This window comes from Podarcis vaucheri, assembly GCF_965113315.1.
Source record: "Podarcis vaucheri genome assembly, chromosome: 1".
NCBI lineage: Eukaryota > Metazoa > Chordata > Lepidosauria > Squamata > Lacertidae > Podarcis > Podarcis vaucheri.
Window position 1 is genome coordinate 36,770,714 of NC_138759.1, and position 17,445 is coordinate 36,788,158.

Below are 17,445 nucleotides of genomic sequence, written 5' to 3' on the forward strand. Positions count from 1 at the left end.
AGCATAGGAAGAACAACAAAGGAACTTGAGGAACTCTGTGTGAACTTGTGCACCTCTGAGTATTTGATATATGTCACACAGCAGTCTTTACAAGGGAAGACCTGCAAAGTTTAATGGAAAGAATCTTACATTTATACACGGAACACAACATACTCATTCTTGCACACTTATAGCACTCAGCCCTGGGGTAAACCCACCCCCTTACGACTCCCTTTCCCTTCCTTTACTCCTAACTTCACTAGAAATGATAGGAACAATCTCTCCACCTGTCAAGGCAGAAAGTCCGGCAAGCTGCCTTGTTCCTACATTCAAAACAGCTGGGCACAGGAGAAGTGGATGGCTAAAAGATTTTTGGAATGTTTTGGAAGGGGCTAAAAAATTGTAAGGGACGTGGGTGGCACTGTGGGTTAAACCACAGAGCATAGGACTTGCCGATCAGAAGGTCGGCAGTTCGAATCCCCGTGATGGGGTGAGCTCCCGTTGCTCGGTCCCTGCTCCTGCCAACCTAGCAGTTCGAAAGCACCTCAAAGTGCAAGTAGATAAATAGGTACCGCTCCGGCAGGAAGGTAAACGGCGTTTCCGTGCACTGCTCTGGTTCGCCAGAAGTGGCTTAGTCATGGTGGCCACATGACCCGGAAGGTGTACGCCAGCTCCCTTGGCCAGGAAAGCGAGATGAGCGCCGCAACCCCAGAGTCGGCCACAACCGGACCTAATGGTCGGGGTCCTTAAAAAATTGTAAAATATGCTGACAGCTAAGGTCAAATGACAAATCCTAGCAATATAATTTTGCAGTGTAATGCCATGCACATTAGTCTCATTGTATATATAAATTTCAGTCAGTGTTTTATTGTGGGCGGTGGGTTGCCTTGGAAGGACTTTCCCCGAAAGGTGGCACAGAAACACTGGAAACAAACAAACAAACAAACAAACAAAGCCATTTGATATCCAACCACCATATTGATTCTTCACTACAGTATTTCAACTGTACACTAGGGTGAGGATTCACTTTGGACCAGCTGGATGGATGCAAAAGTGCCCACTCCTCCACAGGCCACTTTGGGCAGATGGTTGGGTCGGTCCATGTGGCGTCATATGACATCAGAGGAATCTGTGCCTGCTTTCAGCCGTGATTGGCTCCACTTCGGAGCTTCTGAATGGCGATCCCGAGCAGAGCCAATTCCATCATGGCTTGCATTCAGCACTGAATTTAATCTATAGGTGTCTTGTGAAACTTTGAAAGCAACCTGCCTGCTCACCTTTGTCCCCTGGTATGTTAGTGAGGAGTAAAACACAATTGCGGAATGGCACACAAGGCTCTTGTGCCTTTAAAAGCAGCACAGAAGTTGGCATTTGGGTGGCTACAGTTTGCTGTATCATGTGAGACACGCACTGTCAAATTCTATAAAGAAATTAAAGATGGAAGACCTCTCCCTGTCTTTGTATCATTAGATAACGCTAATGAATGATCATAGAAAGCCCCTCCTGAAGCCTCCAACACAAATTTCATGCTGTGCTATTTATTTATTTTTTATGGCATTCAGTTTGTCATCTAGAAATCTTTTAAAAACAAATATTATATATTTTAGGATCCTAAGGAACCCAATTTAAACATTTTGATTTTCTACAAAGATGCTCACATTTAAAAACCGAGATGGCCCACAAAAATAACTTTTTTATATATATTATTAGGCAAGTAATGCTAAAACCAGAATGAAAATGAAATGGAGCCAAAAATATAAACTGGGTCAAGCATCCAGAAGATAAGAAGAAGAAAAACAACATTAATTTTTGTGCAGCTCCTTTTCGTAAAGCTTCACTTTCCATGAAACCTTTTCTGGAAGTTCCTTGCATGAAAGTGAGCTCAGACAATATTTAATTTACTGTTTACTTAAAACAGGCTTGTGTTGAATAGTTTGTAATCATGCACTTCACAAGAGATGCACCATGCGGGTGCCTCATATAGCAAAAGAAAACCTAAAGGGCCCGAGAGTAGGTTGGATAATTTCATGTAATTGAAGCGGAGCATCGATGCAGCTGGATGTGGCGCTGCCTCAAGATGATGGGGATGCGTTTGATAGGAAAATTGGAAAAGATGAGGTATTCTTCTTCATTAGAAAAAATAGACTTGCTGCCCTAGAAAAGATTCATTTAACATAACATATCAAGTATACAATGCAGCTTGATTTACAGGTGCACCTATTAACCAGTAATAATGTTGACTGAAGAAGTAAAATATGATGAATAAAGATGGGCCAAAACTCTGGGGCTTGATTTGCAATTTTACAGTTGCACAGAATTTAGACTTCAGCGTCTTAATTTGCTGCAAAGCACAAATAGCGAAATCTGGCAACAGATTAACCAATAACACATTGGTCTTAAGGGGGAAACTCTTTTCACTAACTGCAAGCATCGTAGCAAACAAGAGCAAAATAGATGGTAGTCAGTGGCACGTTACATTATCTCCATTCAGGTGTGTGTCTTTTTCTTCTTCTGCAGCGCTAAAGCTTGCTGCTTCCCAGAGAAAATAACTCAACGCCGACAGACTAGGCAGATCTGGCATCAACAGCACAGTTTTACAGGTAGGAGCATGAGCAGGTGGGCATCTAGGAGCAGTAAAGGTAAAGGTAAGGTAAAGGACCCCTGGACGGTTAAGTCCAGTCAAAGGCGACTATGGGGTTGCAGCGCTCATCTTGCTTTCAAGCCGAGGGAGAATTCCTTCATAATCCAAATGCCTAGCTAAATAAAAATATATGTAGCCTTTTCTTAAATATTGCTGCAGTGTATATATGAAGCTTCCTGCATGCTAATGCTGAGGTCCTATGTCGTATTCAACAAAGTGTTAAGCAGATCATTTTGTCAGTCCAAGGATTTCTCCTTCTGCAATAATAATAATAATAAAAACAACAATAATTTATTTATACCCCGCACATCTGGCTGGGTTTCCCCAGCCACTCTGGACGGCTTCCAACAAAATATTAAAATACAATAGTCCTTAGATATTAAAAGCTTCCCTAAACAGGGCTGCTTTTAGATGTCTTCTAAAAGTCAGGTAGTTGTTTATTTCCTTGAGATCTGGTGGGAGGGCGTTCCACAGGGAGGGCGCCATCACTGAGAAGGCTGTCTGCCTGGTTCCCTGTAACTTCACTTCTCGCAGTGAGGGAACCCCCAGAAGGCCCTCGGGGCTGGACCTCAGTGTCTGGTCAGAACAATGCAACAGAACTATCACCTGCTCTCCTCTCCCTGTGCACCTCCTAAATCTGTTCCAGGGGTCCCCCCTCCAACCCTTCAGAGCAGATTTGGAGATGGAACATGCAGGTGGAAGAGACAGGGAACAACCCACTGAGCTCGTGCAATTTTGCAGTTGAATACTGTACTGCCTACTGTTTCTAAGCCAAAGTACATTGTTCTTTTCTTCTTTTCTCAGCCAGCAAAATCTAAGGTATACTTAACACAGCATTGAGTGAAGCTGACTGTATCTCTGTCTCTAACACTGGGTATATTGGTAGTTATTGTTTTAATAAAATCCAGACCTTTATGTGGTTATGAATATATTTTGAAAATATTTCAGACAGTATGGTTGCATACTGCAATACTAATAGATGTGTGGTTGTTTGTGTTCTGAATTACACCCAGTGCATGTCATGTTACTAAAACAGCAAAGTGAAGAATAGAAAGAAAGGAAGCATGCTTTGTAAGTCTGTCTTGGACCCATTGCTGTACGGCTTCAGAACTGGTCCTGAGACTGAAACTGCCTTGGTCACCATGGCTGATGACATTTATTGAGAGAGATATGGGGAAACCTTGCTTATTCTCCTTGAACTCTCAGTGGATTTTGACACTGTCGATACTGTTGACCATAGTACCCTTCTGGAGCATCTCAAGTGGTTTGGGGGAGCTGTGCTTGAGTGGTCCCACTCCTACCTCCAGGTATTTCTCGAAAAAGCAGTCATGGGAGGCTACTGCAGCCCCATGGGAGCTGTTGGCAAAGGCTGCTCAAGTCTCTACATGTGTTGTCTACTATGTAAATATTCTGTGTGCAAATGTCAGATGGGATCAGATAGCAATGACAGTCATGCAAGATCCCCCAATTCAAAAAGTCCCACTTTGAGTACAGCCTTGACATCTCCACACTTGAGTTTGCCTCTATTGCTAGCCAGCCCTCCCTCAATGGCAGATTTAGAAAAACACTACTGGTTCGGTCACACAGGGTGCCAAGCCTTGGGGGCGCTTCAACTATTATGTCCAACGGAAGGCGAGAAATGTGTGTGTGTGTGTGTATGTGAGAGAGATTCTGACATCACACAGGGCACCGCCGAAATTTGAGGCACCAAGGTCTGCCGCTACCTAATTTTCCTCCCCCTCCCCAATAAAAAACAACTTTTATTTTGAGAAAGATAACTCATGGCATCAAGAAAGGAACTGTGTTTATGTGCACAATTGCTGGCATTATTTTCCGTTGGGAAGCAGGGATTCTAGAAAAAAAACACCACTCACTTTTTCTAGTGTTTAAAATAAAAGTTTGGTTTTTAATCTTTTGAGACAACCTATGTAGGGACGCGGGTGGGGCTGTGGCTTAAACCACGGAGCCTAGGACTTGCCGATCAGAAGGTCGGCGGTTCGAATCCCCGTGACGGGGTGAGCTCCCGTTGCTCAGTCCCTGCTCCTGCCAACCTAGCAGTTCGAAAGCACATCAAAGTGCAAGTAGATAAATAGGTACCGCTGTGGCGGGAAGGTAAACGGCGTTTCCGTGCGCTGCTCTGGTTCGCCAGAAGTGGCTTAGTCATGCTGGCCACATGACCCGGAAGCTGTACACCGGCTCCCTCGGCCAATAAAGCAAGATGAGCGTCGCAACCCCAGAGTCGGCCACGACTGGACCTAATGGTCAGGGGCCCCTTTACCTTTACCCTTTCATGTACTTTGTGAGTCTGTCTATCACTGGGAGTGGGGCAGGCCAGTATATGGAATCCCTTGCTCCTACTTAGAGATGGGAAGGCCTGAAAAAACCCTGGAAAAATTGAAATAAACCGGTCCCCCCCCCCCGTTTTCCCCAAAGTTGGGTTTTTTTGCAGAAAAATGGCGGGGGGCGGACCTGTGTGGAATAATCAAACTATATCAAACTGTTTTTTTCACTTTTTCCAGGGGGAAAACGGCTTTGGAAATAGACAGAAAAAATGGTGTGCCCCCCCCCCGGGATTTTTCCAGGTCTTGCCATCTCTATTCCTACTCTTTTAGATTCTTTCCAGCAAATGCAATGTTTCCAGAAGACTAGAAAATCATTGGGTTGATTAACATAGTTTACTGCTGCAGCAGATATGTGCAGCACATTGTCCCTCCATGTAGATTTATGATTCCTTGTCCCCTGACCCCCTATCAAGATCCTGATTTGCTGCTATTATTCATATTTCTATTCCACACCCCAGATTCACTTCCACCTGCAGCTTGCTGCTGTTGCTGTGATCCTTTGCCTATTGCTTGTACCGCTCTTGCTTCCTAACAGTATGAAGACGTTCCTTCCTCTCCACCACCTACCTACTTATATCCCTCCCTCCCTCCCTCTCTCTCTCTCTCTCTCTCACACACACACACACACACAGAGCACATAGACAAAACAAATCTACTCATGGGGGGGGGGGGATCATGTAAAGTCACCTAAAGATTATGCATAGGAAATATGAGCCGTAATCTCTCACCTTCTCTCCCTGATATGACACCATGGAACTAACCAGCGCCATCACTGTGCCTGAGTTTTAAAACTTGTGATTTTCCCAAATCTGTGTTCTGAAACGCTCCAGCCCTGGGAGGGCAGAACAACATGGTCCCCCCCCCTTAACATAGATCAGTTTTGCCACACATACATGTAATAACGCATGGACCTATTCTGCAATAATGATTAAAACAACACATTTTAGCAGACTTCCCTTGAGGGTTTTTCTTTTGTTAGCATAACCCAAAGCAGCTTCTGCCTATGACAATATACTTTACACAGTCTGAAGGTGAAATGAAATCCTTCTTTTAGAAATGTGTTTGGAAAAGTTGTTTCAGGTCTCCAAATAAATGAATGCATATGGCATCTTTTAAAAAATGCAAATAAATGTTTTTTGAAACAGAAATGGGAAAGTTCTTTTGCATTGGCAAAAGAGCAGCAAAAACAGGACAAAACAGGAGTGGGGAACTTTTGACCCTCCATCTGTTGCTGCGCTACATTCTTGACCATTGGCCATGCTGGCTGGGAATGATGGGAGAAAGAGTACAATAATATCTGGAGGGTCACAGGTTACTCACAACAGAGGTATAAGTTGTAGTTTGAATCCAAGAAGGCTGAAGGCTTAAACTCAGGCCTTGGCAAAGCACTGGAAACAGAACTGAATTGTGCAAAAAGTAATTATTTGAAAGTTGTGAGAGTGTATAAACTTATGGAGATAGTCCTCTTTTGTTCTCTAAAAATATTTAGCCTGCACATATTTGGGTTTGAAGCACACAAAACATAACACACACATACAATTTCCATTCTGTGAGAACTGATATGTTCCTCCTGGGCACTACTGACACCTCTCTTCCCCCAATTTGATGCTCAACAGTGTGAAGAGGGCATTTGCACATCTTTTTGCTCAAAGAAGGAAGTCCTAACACGTGGGTAGGCAAACTAAGGCCTGGGGGCCGGATCCGGCCCAATCTCCTTCTAAATCCGGCCCACGGACAGTTCAGGAATCAGTGTGTTTTTACATTAGTAGAATGTGTGCTTTTATTTAAAATGCATCTCTGGTTTTTTTGTGGGGCATAGGAATTCGTTCATTCTCTCTCTCCCCCCCCTGCAAATATAGTCTGGCCCCCCACAAGGTCTGAGGGACAGTGGACCGGCCCCCTGCTGAAAAAGTTTGCTGACCACCCTAACAGGTGAACACACATGGAACTTTTTCCACAGCAAGATGGGTTGAGACTTAAACCCAGGGCTTGCTGTCGGAAGCTGCGTGAGGAGTGTCATGGGACAGATGATTTGGGGGCAGCCAGACTTTTGCCATTTCCACTCCTTCAGTTAGTGCCAAATGCAAATATCCAGATCATTTTGTCACTGCCCTTAATGGGAACTTAATTTCTTAGACTTCTGTTTAAACACAGATTAGCGTTTCTGCCAGGCCAAGAGCAAATGCAAAGTTGACATTCTAATTAATAAAATATAGATCACAAAGCAATGACTAGTTCTGTCTTCCAATAAAACAATGCCCCTTCATTAACGTTCAGTGCAATCCTATGTATGTGTAATCAAGAAGTTAGTTTCAGAAGGCTAGGTGACAGAAACTTAGTGTGTGCATGTCATTTGGGAATATATAAACCTGCATACCATTCAAAGTGAAACTGCAGGTTCCCTGCCCCCACATTATATTAACCCCTTGATTAAACATGTAGGTGACACTTAAACAACTAGCTCTGATCTTTTTTTGGACAGCATTCCTCAATATTAAACTCAATTTCAGAAGTCCAGCAGAATGAAGAAAGTCTCTGCAGACTATAATGCACATATGGATGTGAACTGGCCACACCAACAGAGGGGGATTGGCCACTGTTTGTGATGCACAAGGCTGTGCGCACCTTGCTTCAGGTAGAGCTTGGAGATTTTGATTGCACTACAAGCCTCCCGGGCCCCTTTGCCTGCTACAACCTTGGCAATTACTCTACCGGTGCAAAACTGTGCTGTGATTTTCAATGTACGTTAATGCATCGTCCGGTCACCAACTTTAGCTCAATGACATTCAGAATGATGCCACTATGATGTGCCAGTGTATTGACATCTGAGGAATTATTCAACCCAGGAGGAATAAGACCAGCACAGAGAAAACTCTCACCCCAGTCTCCTAAATCCTGAATTCCTTGAATTGTTTCTTTTCCTGTATGCTGCGGTGTGCTTGCTGACTGTAGCGCTGTTAGTGGGCGGTTCCCTAGACTGAATGGATGGGGTTCAACCTGTTCTGGAAGGAGTTGAACTCCTACATGGGAGCAGGTGTGCAGCTTGGGGGCAGAAAGCTAATTGTTGCTGGTCAAATGTTGGGCTGTTACTCGTTCTTTTTACATTGTTGTGGTTTTATGTATTTTAACAAAATATGTACACTTTCGCTAAAGGCCTAGGGATAAGCTAAATAAAGAGGAAAGGGGGAAATCATTGTCAGCTTCAATCAATAATCTTGTCTTACCAAGTGTGTTTCCAGGTAGAGCTTAAGGCTGTCTGTCTCTGCTTTAGGAGGAGTCCAGTTTTCTGTCGTTTCCATGGCTTCGTTCAACCAGTGGATGAATTCGTCTAGCTTGCTTACAAATCCCTTCCACAAAAAGAAAAGGGGTGGGGGGGCCAATGGCATGGTTGTTAGTAAAATGACAATCAGGTAAAAACAATAATTTTATATATTTATTTTAATTAAAGGAATATGGCACTGCTCTGAACGTAGCAACTAGCTACACTAAAAGAATGCGACAGTTCTTGCTCATGAAGATGGAAGAAGGTTGGGCATAGCATCTGCCAGCCTGGTTTGCACATCAAACTGAAAATCTGACATTGACAGATCTGTCCATCTCTCAGTCAAGAACTGCCTTCTCCCAGATGTTGGGTTCTAGCCCCAATCTTCCCCAGCCAGCATGGTCAATAGGGTGCTGGCGAGGCACAGGTTCCCCATTCCTTATCCAGCTGTTTGTATTCCATCAAATATTTGAACTCTTTTGCGTTTTCTTCCTACTGGTACAACTGGTTTTAGCTTTGCTGTAGTTTTTCCATTCTCAGTTCTTCTGGGTGTGTGTGTGTGTGTGTGTGTGAGAGAGAGAGAGAGAGAGAGAGAGAGAGAGAGAGAGAGAGAGATTTTATGGAATACTTTTGTATTTGCTTTTAAATATGTGGCAAGTTGCTTTAAGGGTTCCTCTAGCTGTAGGATAATGAATAAATTAGCAAAAGCAAATAAAGATACCGTAGAAGCTTCAGTGGGAGAACAAAGGGAAGGTTTTTGCAGAGGTCCTTGTTGCTGAACTTCCAGAGGAAAGTGTTGTGTTTGTAAAAGATTTGAGACAATTGCCCTGATCCAGCCCTGCATGGGTGTAGCTAACATCACCCTTCATGCACATCCTTATAAAATAAGCAGCAGCTGAAACACAGGGAACCACCTTATGCTGAGTCAGACCACTGAGCCAGCTTCCTCAGTATAGCCTACACCACAAAGAGGAAACCTGTGGCCTTCAAGGGTATTGGTCTAGATCAGTGTTTCCCAAACGTTTTTGGGCAACGGCACACCTGTTTGCCGGAAAAAAATCTCGCGGCACACCACCATTAAAGCCCCGCCCCGTGACGTCAGCGCACAGCGTCACGCCGGGAGGGACGCACAAAAGTGAAAGTTTTTTCCCTCCCCCTTGCCGGGGTGGGAGGAGGCAGCAGAGCGAGGGACTCAGGGACGGCGGCAGCTGAGGCGGCCACCCCTCGACGCCGTCCCAAAAGCCGCCAAAAAGCCCTAAAAAAAGAGGAGCAGCACAAAAAACACACCACACACGGGGGGCGTGTTCTAATTTGCTTCTAACTCCGGGTTAGAGCGCAGCACGTGGAGGATGGGTGGGGAAAGAGAGAGGAGGCGCACTGATAGAACGCCAGGCACGGGGGCCGCCAGGGAGAGCCAGCGCGCGCCCCACCCCGGACGCTCGCGGCCACCGCCATCCCTCCCTCCCAGGGAAGGCGGGATTAGAGCAAGCGCCCGGGCAGCAAGAAGCGCGCGCGCGCCGGCCCTGCCCTGGATCCCTCAGAACCGCCAGTCTCTGGGAAAGTGGGCGTGGCTTCAGAACTCTCAGGCAGCAGCACCCGCCGCCCGGCAAGGCTTCCCATTGGGAGGCGCGAATGCTTTAGTGGGCGGGGATTGGTGCAAATATAGGCAGGGCGGGCTGAGAGGAGGAGCCGCCGCCGAGGAGCAGCGGCACCAGCAGCGTTTCCTCTCCCCCCTCCCCTCCCGTGTCAACAAGCGGGGTGCCTGCGCCGGGGGTTTGCGCGTCAGGCAGGCAGCCAGGCAGGCAGACGGCGAGAGCCCCACGCTGGGCGGCCGCTGCTCGCCGCCGCCGCCCCGCCTCTCGCCGCCCGACTCGCCCGCCTCCCTCCCACGGCACACTAGGCAACGTCTGGCGGCACACTAGTGTGCCGCGGAACACCGGTTGGGAAACACTGGTCTAGATTTCCTATCAGTCACAGCCATGAGTATGTCCAATGGTCAGGAATGGTGGGGAGTTGTGGTCCAACAAACACTGGAGGGCCAGAGGTTTCCCACCCCTGATGTATACTGACTGGCATCAGCTCTCCATGTCTTCAGACAATCGTGCCCACCCCTCTCCCAGTCCTTCCTGGAGAGGGTGGGGATTGCACTTGTGTCTTCTGTGTGCAAAAACACATGCTCTGCCACTGAACTATGGCAATGTTCCCTCACTAACGCTTTGGGTGGGAAACTGAAAGAGGGGACAGACAGATTGAATTGAGCCCCTTCTTCCCCTTCCAAATAATTTGTCAGTGCAATGGTCGCTTCTTTTGCAATGCTACACACATGCGGTCCCAGCTACTGGGCTGCTTGGCAGAATCACACAAAACACAGCAGCTGTTTTGGGTCTATGGCTCTCGATCTGTGAGCCAAGAGCTGCTTCTCATTGGTGCATATGACTTCTAGATAGATCAGGGGCACGTGATGAGAAGGAAGTATGGTCATAATCTAGGAATGTGAAACCTCTGTGAAATATCCTGCAAAGTTATTCCTAACAATAGCAGTAAAAAGGATAGTTACGTTCAACATATAAATGTTTTATACCGCATGATCTTATTTAAAAGCATCCTAACACCAGCAATTTATATCTCATTTTCTTGCATATGTATAGCCACAAAATGACACAATGAAAAACAGTGGCAGAGAATATTTAACCTGTGATATTGAGACATATGCACTAATATGGCACAAAGAGGTGATAAGCGGAACTCATCTGTAAAAAATAATGTAATTGTTCCCCTTGCAATGACACTTTACAAAGCAGGCATGCTTCTGGTAAACAACAGTCAAGGATAAGATAAAATATAGAAGTAGTGGCATAAGAGGAGGTGACTATTCCTCTTTCCAGAAAAAGGCCCTTTTCTGGTGTAAAGCACAAATCACTATAATCCCACTATTTTTCAGATGATGTCTGTAAAATTTTATGGAGACTGTTCAAAAGAAAACAACTGTAGAGATTGAAAATTATTTAGAATACTAAAAGCCTGACACTGAAAATTACTGTCAGAAGATAGAAAATACTGTCCAGTTCCTAAATCTCATTATTCAAGCAGACAGCACCACCTGGAGGCTAAAGTGCAGTATACCAGGTATTGCCAGCAGTTATTTCAGACAAAGGTGTTTTACGATAACACACGATGGAGCATTCTTCTAGTGATCTTCTAGTGCCAATATGGATGGCCTTTCGGCACTTATTACAAACATACCTGTGCTCCCAGGCTCCTGCAGGTACTTATTTTTCAACTGGCTGGTTATTGACTTTAACCCTGCTCTGGGCTTTCAGCTACATTTCATTTATTGTAATTTTAATGTCAATGTTTGTACTTTTAAAATTGCTGCTCACCACATGATGTGAAAGGTGTTGCAGGAATGCCTTAATAAATAAAACAGAACCCCGCCTCCCCAGTATCGGTCCAACTTTCGCTTGTTCTGGGCCCAGGTGTGGTAAGAGTCAACAACTGATGCTGACTACATCAGAAATACATGACCTCGGCAAACACAGTAAATTTGGAGCAACCGCTGTTGTTGGTTTCAAAATAGGTATCTCATCTCTGCTCATGCTTGGAATGACAATCATAATTTAAGGGGCAAGCATTGTTGGATGCTAGTATCTGTCTGTCTTGGGAGACAATGGAAAAGTGCACCTTTGGGGGTGAATTGCATTATTTATTTCCAGGTATAGTCTAATAATGAGTTCTCTACCCAATATGGCTGGGTTATGGCTGGGATAGCTCAAGTTGGTAGAGCATGAGACTCTTAATCTCTAGGTCACAGATTCAAGCCCCACATTGTGCAAAAAAATCCTGCATTGTAGGGAATTGGGACTAGATGCCTCTCGTAAAGGTAAAGGGTAAAGGGAACCCTGACCATTAGGTCCAGTAATGACCGACTCTGGGGTTGCGGCACTCATTTTGCCTTATTGGCCGAGGGAGCCGGCATTCAGCTTCTGGGTCATGTGGCCAGCATGACTAAGCCGCTTCTGGCGAACCAGAACAGCACATGGAAACACCATTCACCTTCCCGCCAGGGTGGTACCTATTTATCTACTTGCACTTTGACATGCTTTCAAACTGTTAGGTTGGCAGGAGCAGGGACCGAGCAACGGGAACTCACCCTGTCGCGGGGATTCGAACCGCCGACCTTCTGATCGGCAAGCCCTAGGCTCTGTGGTTTAACCCACAGCGCCACCCACGTCCCTTAGATGCCTCTCGTACTCCCTTCCAACTCTACAGTTCTTAAATTCTATGATCCAACTGCAACTAAGATCTATTTCTTTGATCTTCCCGCTCTATGTGATTAGTGGGCTTGAGTCTGTTGCCTCTCCCCAGCCCCATTATCATCCCAAAGCCCTACATGGGTTGGTTGCTGCAGTGGAGAGCTTTTTCTAGTCCAGTAAGTTCCCATATGGTTTGGAACCCTAGAAAATCAGAGTTCTAAATCATGCAGGGAGCATATTGGAGTGATGCAGACGTTCAGCCCCACAAGACGCATGTGGTGGGACTGGTTCATTTTTTTTTATAATAATATTTATTAAAGTTTCATAAACAATCAAAAGCTTCCAAATTTAAACATAAAATACAAAAACCAAAAGAAACTACAAAAATGAGAAAATACAAAACACATAAAAGTACACAATAGAAAACAGTTAACAGAATAGAAAAAAGAAGAAAAAACACCAAAAAACAAGACAGAAAAAAAATTAGTATTTTCGTATCTTATACTTCATTCACTAGTTTCTTGACCTCCTCACCTCCCTTTTTGTATTCCAGTTCAGATATTTAGTTCAGCAGATCCTTACCCTCTATCATTTATCCTTACTCAACATCTTAACCTATAATAAATATATATTTTCCACCATTGTCAATCCATATTTACATATTCTTATTAATCTTTTAACCAACACCGCTTATTTTCAATCCAACGTCCCTTTAACATTCATTAGGGACTGGTTCAATGGCTTCACTCCTTTTTGCCTTTGCCTTCTGCCTAATGGTAAACAAGGAGTGGGAAACATCTGAATAGGGCTTAAGTCTACCTGTGACTGAAATAACCACATACCCTTCTCCTTATTTACCCTGTCTCACTTCTCTTCCTGCCTCTGTTCTCTGCATTGCCTCTAGGATTCTCCAGTGGTGTGCTGGATGGGGCTGGTGGAAGTTATAAAGTCTAAAACATCTGGAGGGCATCGGGTTGGCAAAGGCAGTGGTAACCAGTGTTAGATGTTACAATGGGTGAGAAGGGATCATAGAATTGTAGAGTTGGAAGGGACCATTAGGGTATGTATGTATGTACTTAATATACCACCCTATACCCGCAGGTTTTACTTTCTTGGGCTCCATGATCACTGCAGATGGTGACAGCAGTCACAAAATTAAAAGACGCCTGCTTCTTGGGAGAAAAGCAGTGACAAACCTAGACAGCATCTTAAAAAGCAGAGACATCACCTTACCAACAAAGGTCCGTATAGTTAAAGCTAAGGTTTTCCCAGTAGTGATGTATGGAAGTGAGAGCTGGACCATAAAGAAGGCTGATCGCCGAAGAATTGATGCTTTTGAATTATGGTGCTGGAGGAGATTCTTGAGAGAGCCATGGACTACAAGAAGATCAAACATATCCATTCTTAAGAAATCAGCCCTGAGTGCTCACTGGAAGGACAGATCCTGAAGCTGAGGCTCCAATACTTTGGCCACCTCATGAGAAGAGAAGACTCCCTGGAAAAGACCCTGATGTTGGGAAAGATGGAGGACATAAGGAGAAGTGGACGATAGAGGATGAGATGGTTGGATGGTGTTCTTGAAGCTACCAGCATGAGTTTGATCAAACTGCGGGAGGCAGTGGAGGACAGAAGTGCCTGGCGTGCTCTGGTCCATGGAGTCACGAAGAGTCGGACACGACTAAACGACTAAACAACAACAATTGTTCAGTTTAGTTGTGTATGTTTTGAGATGGTTGGATGGTGTTCTTGAAGCTACCAGCATGAGTTTGATCAAACTGCGGGAGGCAGTGGAAGACAGGAGTGCCTGGCATGCTCTGGTCCATGGGGTCATGAAGAGTCGGACACGACAAAATGACTAAACGACTAAACAACAACAATACCTGCAGGTCTCAGAGTGGTTCGCAATCTAATCCATCCCTCCTGAAATGAACGAATCTTTCACCCAACGTGAGGCTCAAACCTAAGATTAAGAGTCTCATGTTCTACCAACTGAGCGATCCCTCATACCCCCTGTGAAAATTACCAGAAACAAGCACCCCCAGAATAGAACAAAAATGTATACCAGCTCTGAGGTTGCTCTATGTGCAGTATCTACCATTTTCCACTCCACATTCCAAATTTACTTCCATCCCATCCCAAAGTATGTTTATGTTGGACTAGATGCGAGCAATGTTTTATGGTATTTGAATGGGATGCTGTACTAAGGAATATGACATGCGAACTACCCTGCGATACTAAATAATTTGCTAGCTTTTTGTTGGTTATTATTTCCCAAAATTGGAAAAACAACAACCTGAAAAGTGTTGCTTGAGACTTGATTTTGGGAAGATCCATAAGAGAGTGCTCAGATTCATATTATTCTCGGCAACAACTAGCTGCTGAAGCCAATAAGCAATGAACATGCATGCCTGGACTGACCCTTAGATTCCAGCCAAAGAGGCCATTAAGAATAGACTGTTCTTGACTGGCAGAATCCGAGACCAGGGAAAAGAGACGGCGGAAGAAGATTGGAAGAAATTTAAGAACTACCTTAAGAAATATTGTAAAATTTATGAATTTTAGAATAATGTGGCTTTTAAAATTAAACGGAGTACAGCTGTAAAGATTAAGAGAAAGGAAAGTAAGGATGAAAATTAGACAAAATCAAGGGTGAGGACTTGCTGAATTAAATTTTTGAAATGGGAATGCAGAAAGGGGAGGTATGAGGAGGTCGGTGAAATAAGCTTTAAGAAAATAAGGTATTGAAATTATACTTTTCTTTTTTATGTTGTTTTTGTTTGTGTGTGTGTGTATTGTTATGTTTGTTATAATCTGTAAAATCTTAATAAATATTTATTTTTTAAAAAAGAATAGACTGTTCTGATAACTGCTTTCTGTCTTGAATTCCTTCATGTTTTGGTGTGTGTTAGGGATGAGCCGAAAACAGGAAGCCCTTTTCAAAGTGAAAAAACCTCCCTTTCAGTGATTAATCAATTGCCTCGTCAAAAGGAGGCAATTGTGTTCCGTCTATAGTTATGTGGCCGTACTGACTCCTAGGAATGTGCTTGTGCCCCTGTTCAGCCATTACGTTCAACAGATTCCCCCCCCCCCAAGCTAGTTATTATCTTTCAATTTAATCCACCCCACGTGATAGCTGTGAGGCTAAAAAAAGGGGCGAGGAAGAAATGGGATTACGGCCTTCATTCTGATAAATTAAAAACAATCAAATAGTCTGGAATTATGAAGCCAGCTACAACTAACCAAACCATGGTTGGAATTTGGTATGGTATTTGGTATTTGGTTTGAGCAGTTATGCCTGGGAAATGAATGAATCAATGAACGAATGAATGAATAAAGAAGCTAAAACTGTTTTCGAAATCTAACTGTATTTCCTGAGTTCACATGTGGCGTTCTGCCTGTTTTTCCTCAAAGGTGTTTCATGACTTCAATCAGGATGCTCTCATGCTGGTTGAAATTAGTCCCACTGCACTCAACTGAGCTACAGTATTTGGACCTGATTTAAAAACGACAACAGAACAAATCTGTGAAAGAGATGCAGTAGCACTAGTTGGCCTCAGGAGGGTGCCAAGTAGCCATGTCTGAGAAGGATATTAAATGCAGTAGCAGCAGATGCAAAAGAGTAGAAAACAACCTCCCCTACGTTTTGCTACATCAACTCCCAAGCATCACTGTGGAAAAGCATTAGAAAAATGTGAGATGAGGATTGCCTACAATGTATTTGTGGATCAGCCTTAAATATCTCAATATGCAGCTATTACTCTTAGAGATGTCAGAGAAAACAGAAGCGGAAGGCTACTCCTGTTTGCTTATTTGTCCTATGTCTGGAATGGAAATCAATCTAGTGAATGCTATTGCTATTTCCTGTGTTTTGGCTTTCAGTCCACAAACGATACAGAATTGATTACATTTCCCCGTCCGTTTGCATTGTGTGTCCTTTGCACTGAAACAAATGGGGTGGAATTACGTAAGGACAACAGGATTTGCATGGTTAATTACATAAGTTACGTCATTTCACCATAGCGGACAGTGAGATGAATAAGGCAGTTTTTGGCAGAAGACAAACTGCAGCGGAACAGAAGCAGTGCTGCATGCAACAAAAACAAAGCAGAATGGAAAACAGTACCTTCTTACATCCCTGATTATGCCAGAGATTGTTCATTATGTTGTACCGTTTACAAACACTTTATTCTTTCATGGCAGGGATGAATGGATCAGTTTACTTCCAGTTCCTGTCAATTTCATGTGTGTTCCTTCACAAATCTGTCCTGTCCTGTATATACGTGTCTGTCTGTCTCTCTCTGTGTGTGTATACATCTCTCTCTCTCTCTCTCTCTCTCTCTCTCTCTCTCTCTCGATAGATGATAGATAGACAGATGATAGAGATAGATAGATAGATGATAGATAGATAGATAGATAGATAGATAGATAGATCAGTGTTTTTCAACCTTTTTTGGGCAAAGGCACACTTGTTTCATGAAAAAAATCACGAGGCACACCACCACTGTGTGCGGAGAGGGAGATGTCAGAGCCCCGCTGCTCTCTATGGGGAATCGGATGAGAGCGGACCGCCTGTCTGCTCTCATCCGATCCCATCCGATCTGATCCCCACCCAGGACAGATGGAAAATAGGGTGGACACAGTCCGGCGCCCGCCTAGTGGGCAAAAATTCGACATTTATTTTTTAAAAAATCTTTCGAATTTTTCAATTTTTCCCATGGCACACCAGGCAACATCTCGCGGCACAGTAGTGTGCCGCGGAACAGTGGTTGAAAAACACTGAGATGATAGATAGATAGATAGATAGATAGATAGATAGATAGATATAGATATGTATACACACACACAGAGAGAGAGAGACAGACAGACAGACAGACATCGATAGATGATAGATAGATAGATATAGATAGATAGATAGATAGATAGATAGATAGATAGATAGATAGATATAGATATGTATGCACACACAGA

The 17,445-nt window shown here is 44.0% G+C and overlaps 1 protein-coding gene across 3 annotated transcripts in view; it reads right to left on the bottom strand.

The window, feature by feature from the left end:
- Positions 1-17,445, bottom strand: part of AKAP6 (A-kinase anchoring protein 6) — a 249,429-nt gene that overhangs the window by 149,413 nt on the left and 82,571 nt on the right. For all 3 annotated transcript variants that reach the window (XM_082213378.1, XM_082213377.1, XM_082213376.1), the window contains exon 5: positions 8,187-8,309. In XM_082213378.1, coding sequence (XP_082069504.1) covers positions 8,187-8,309 — 123 coding nt within the window. The remainder of the gene's footprint in view (positions 1-8,186; positions 8,310-17,445) is intronic.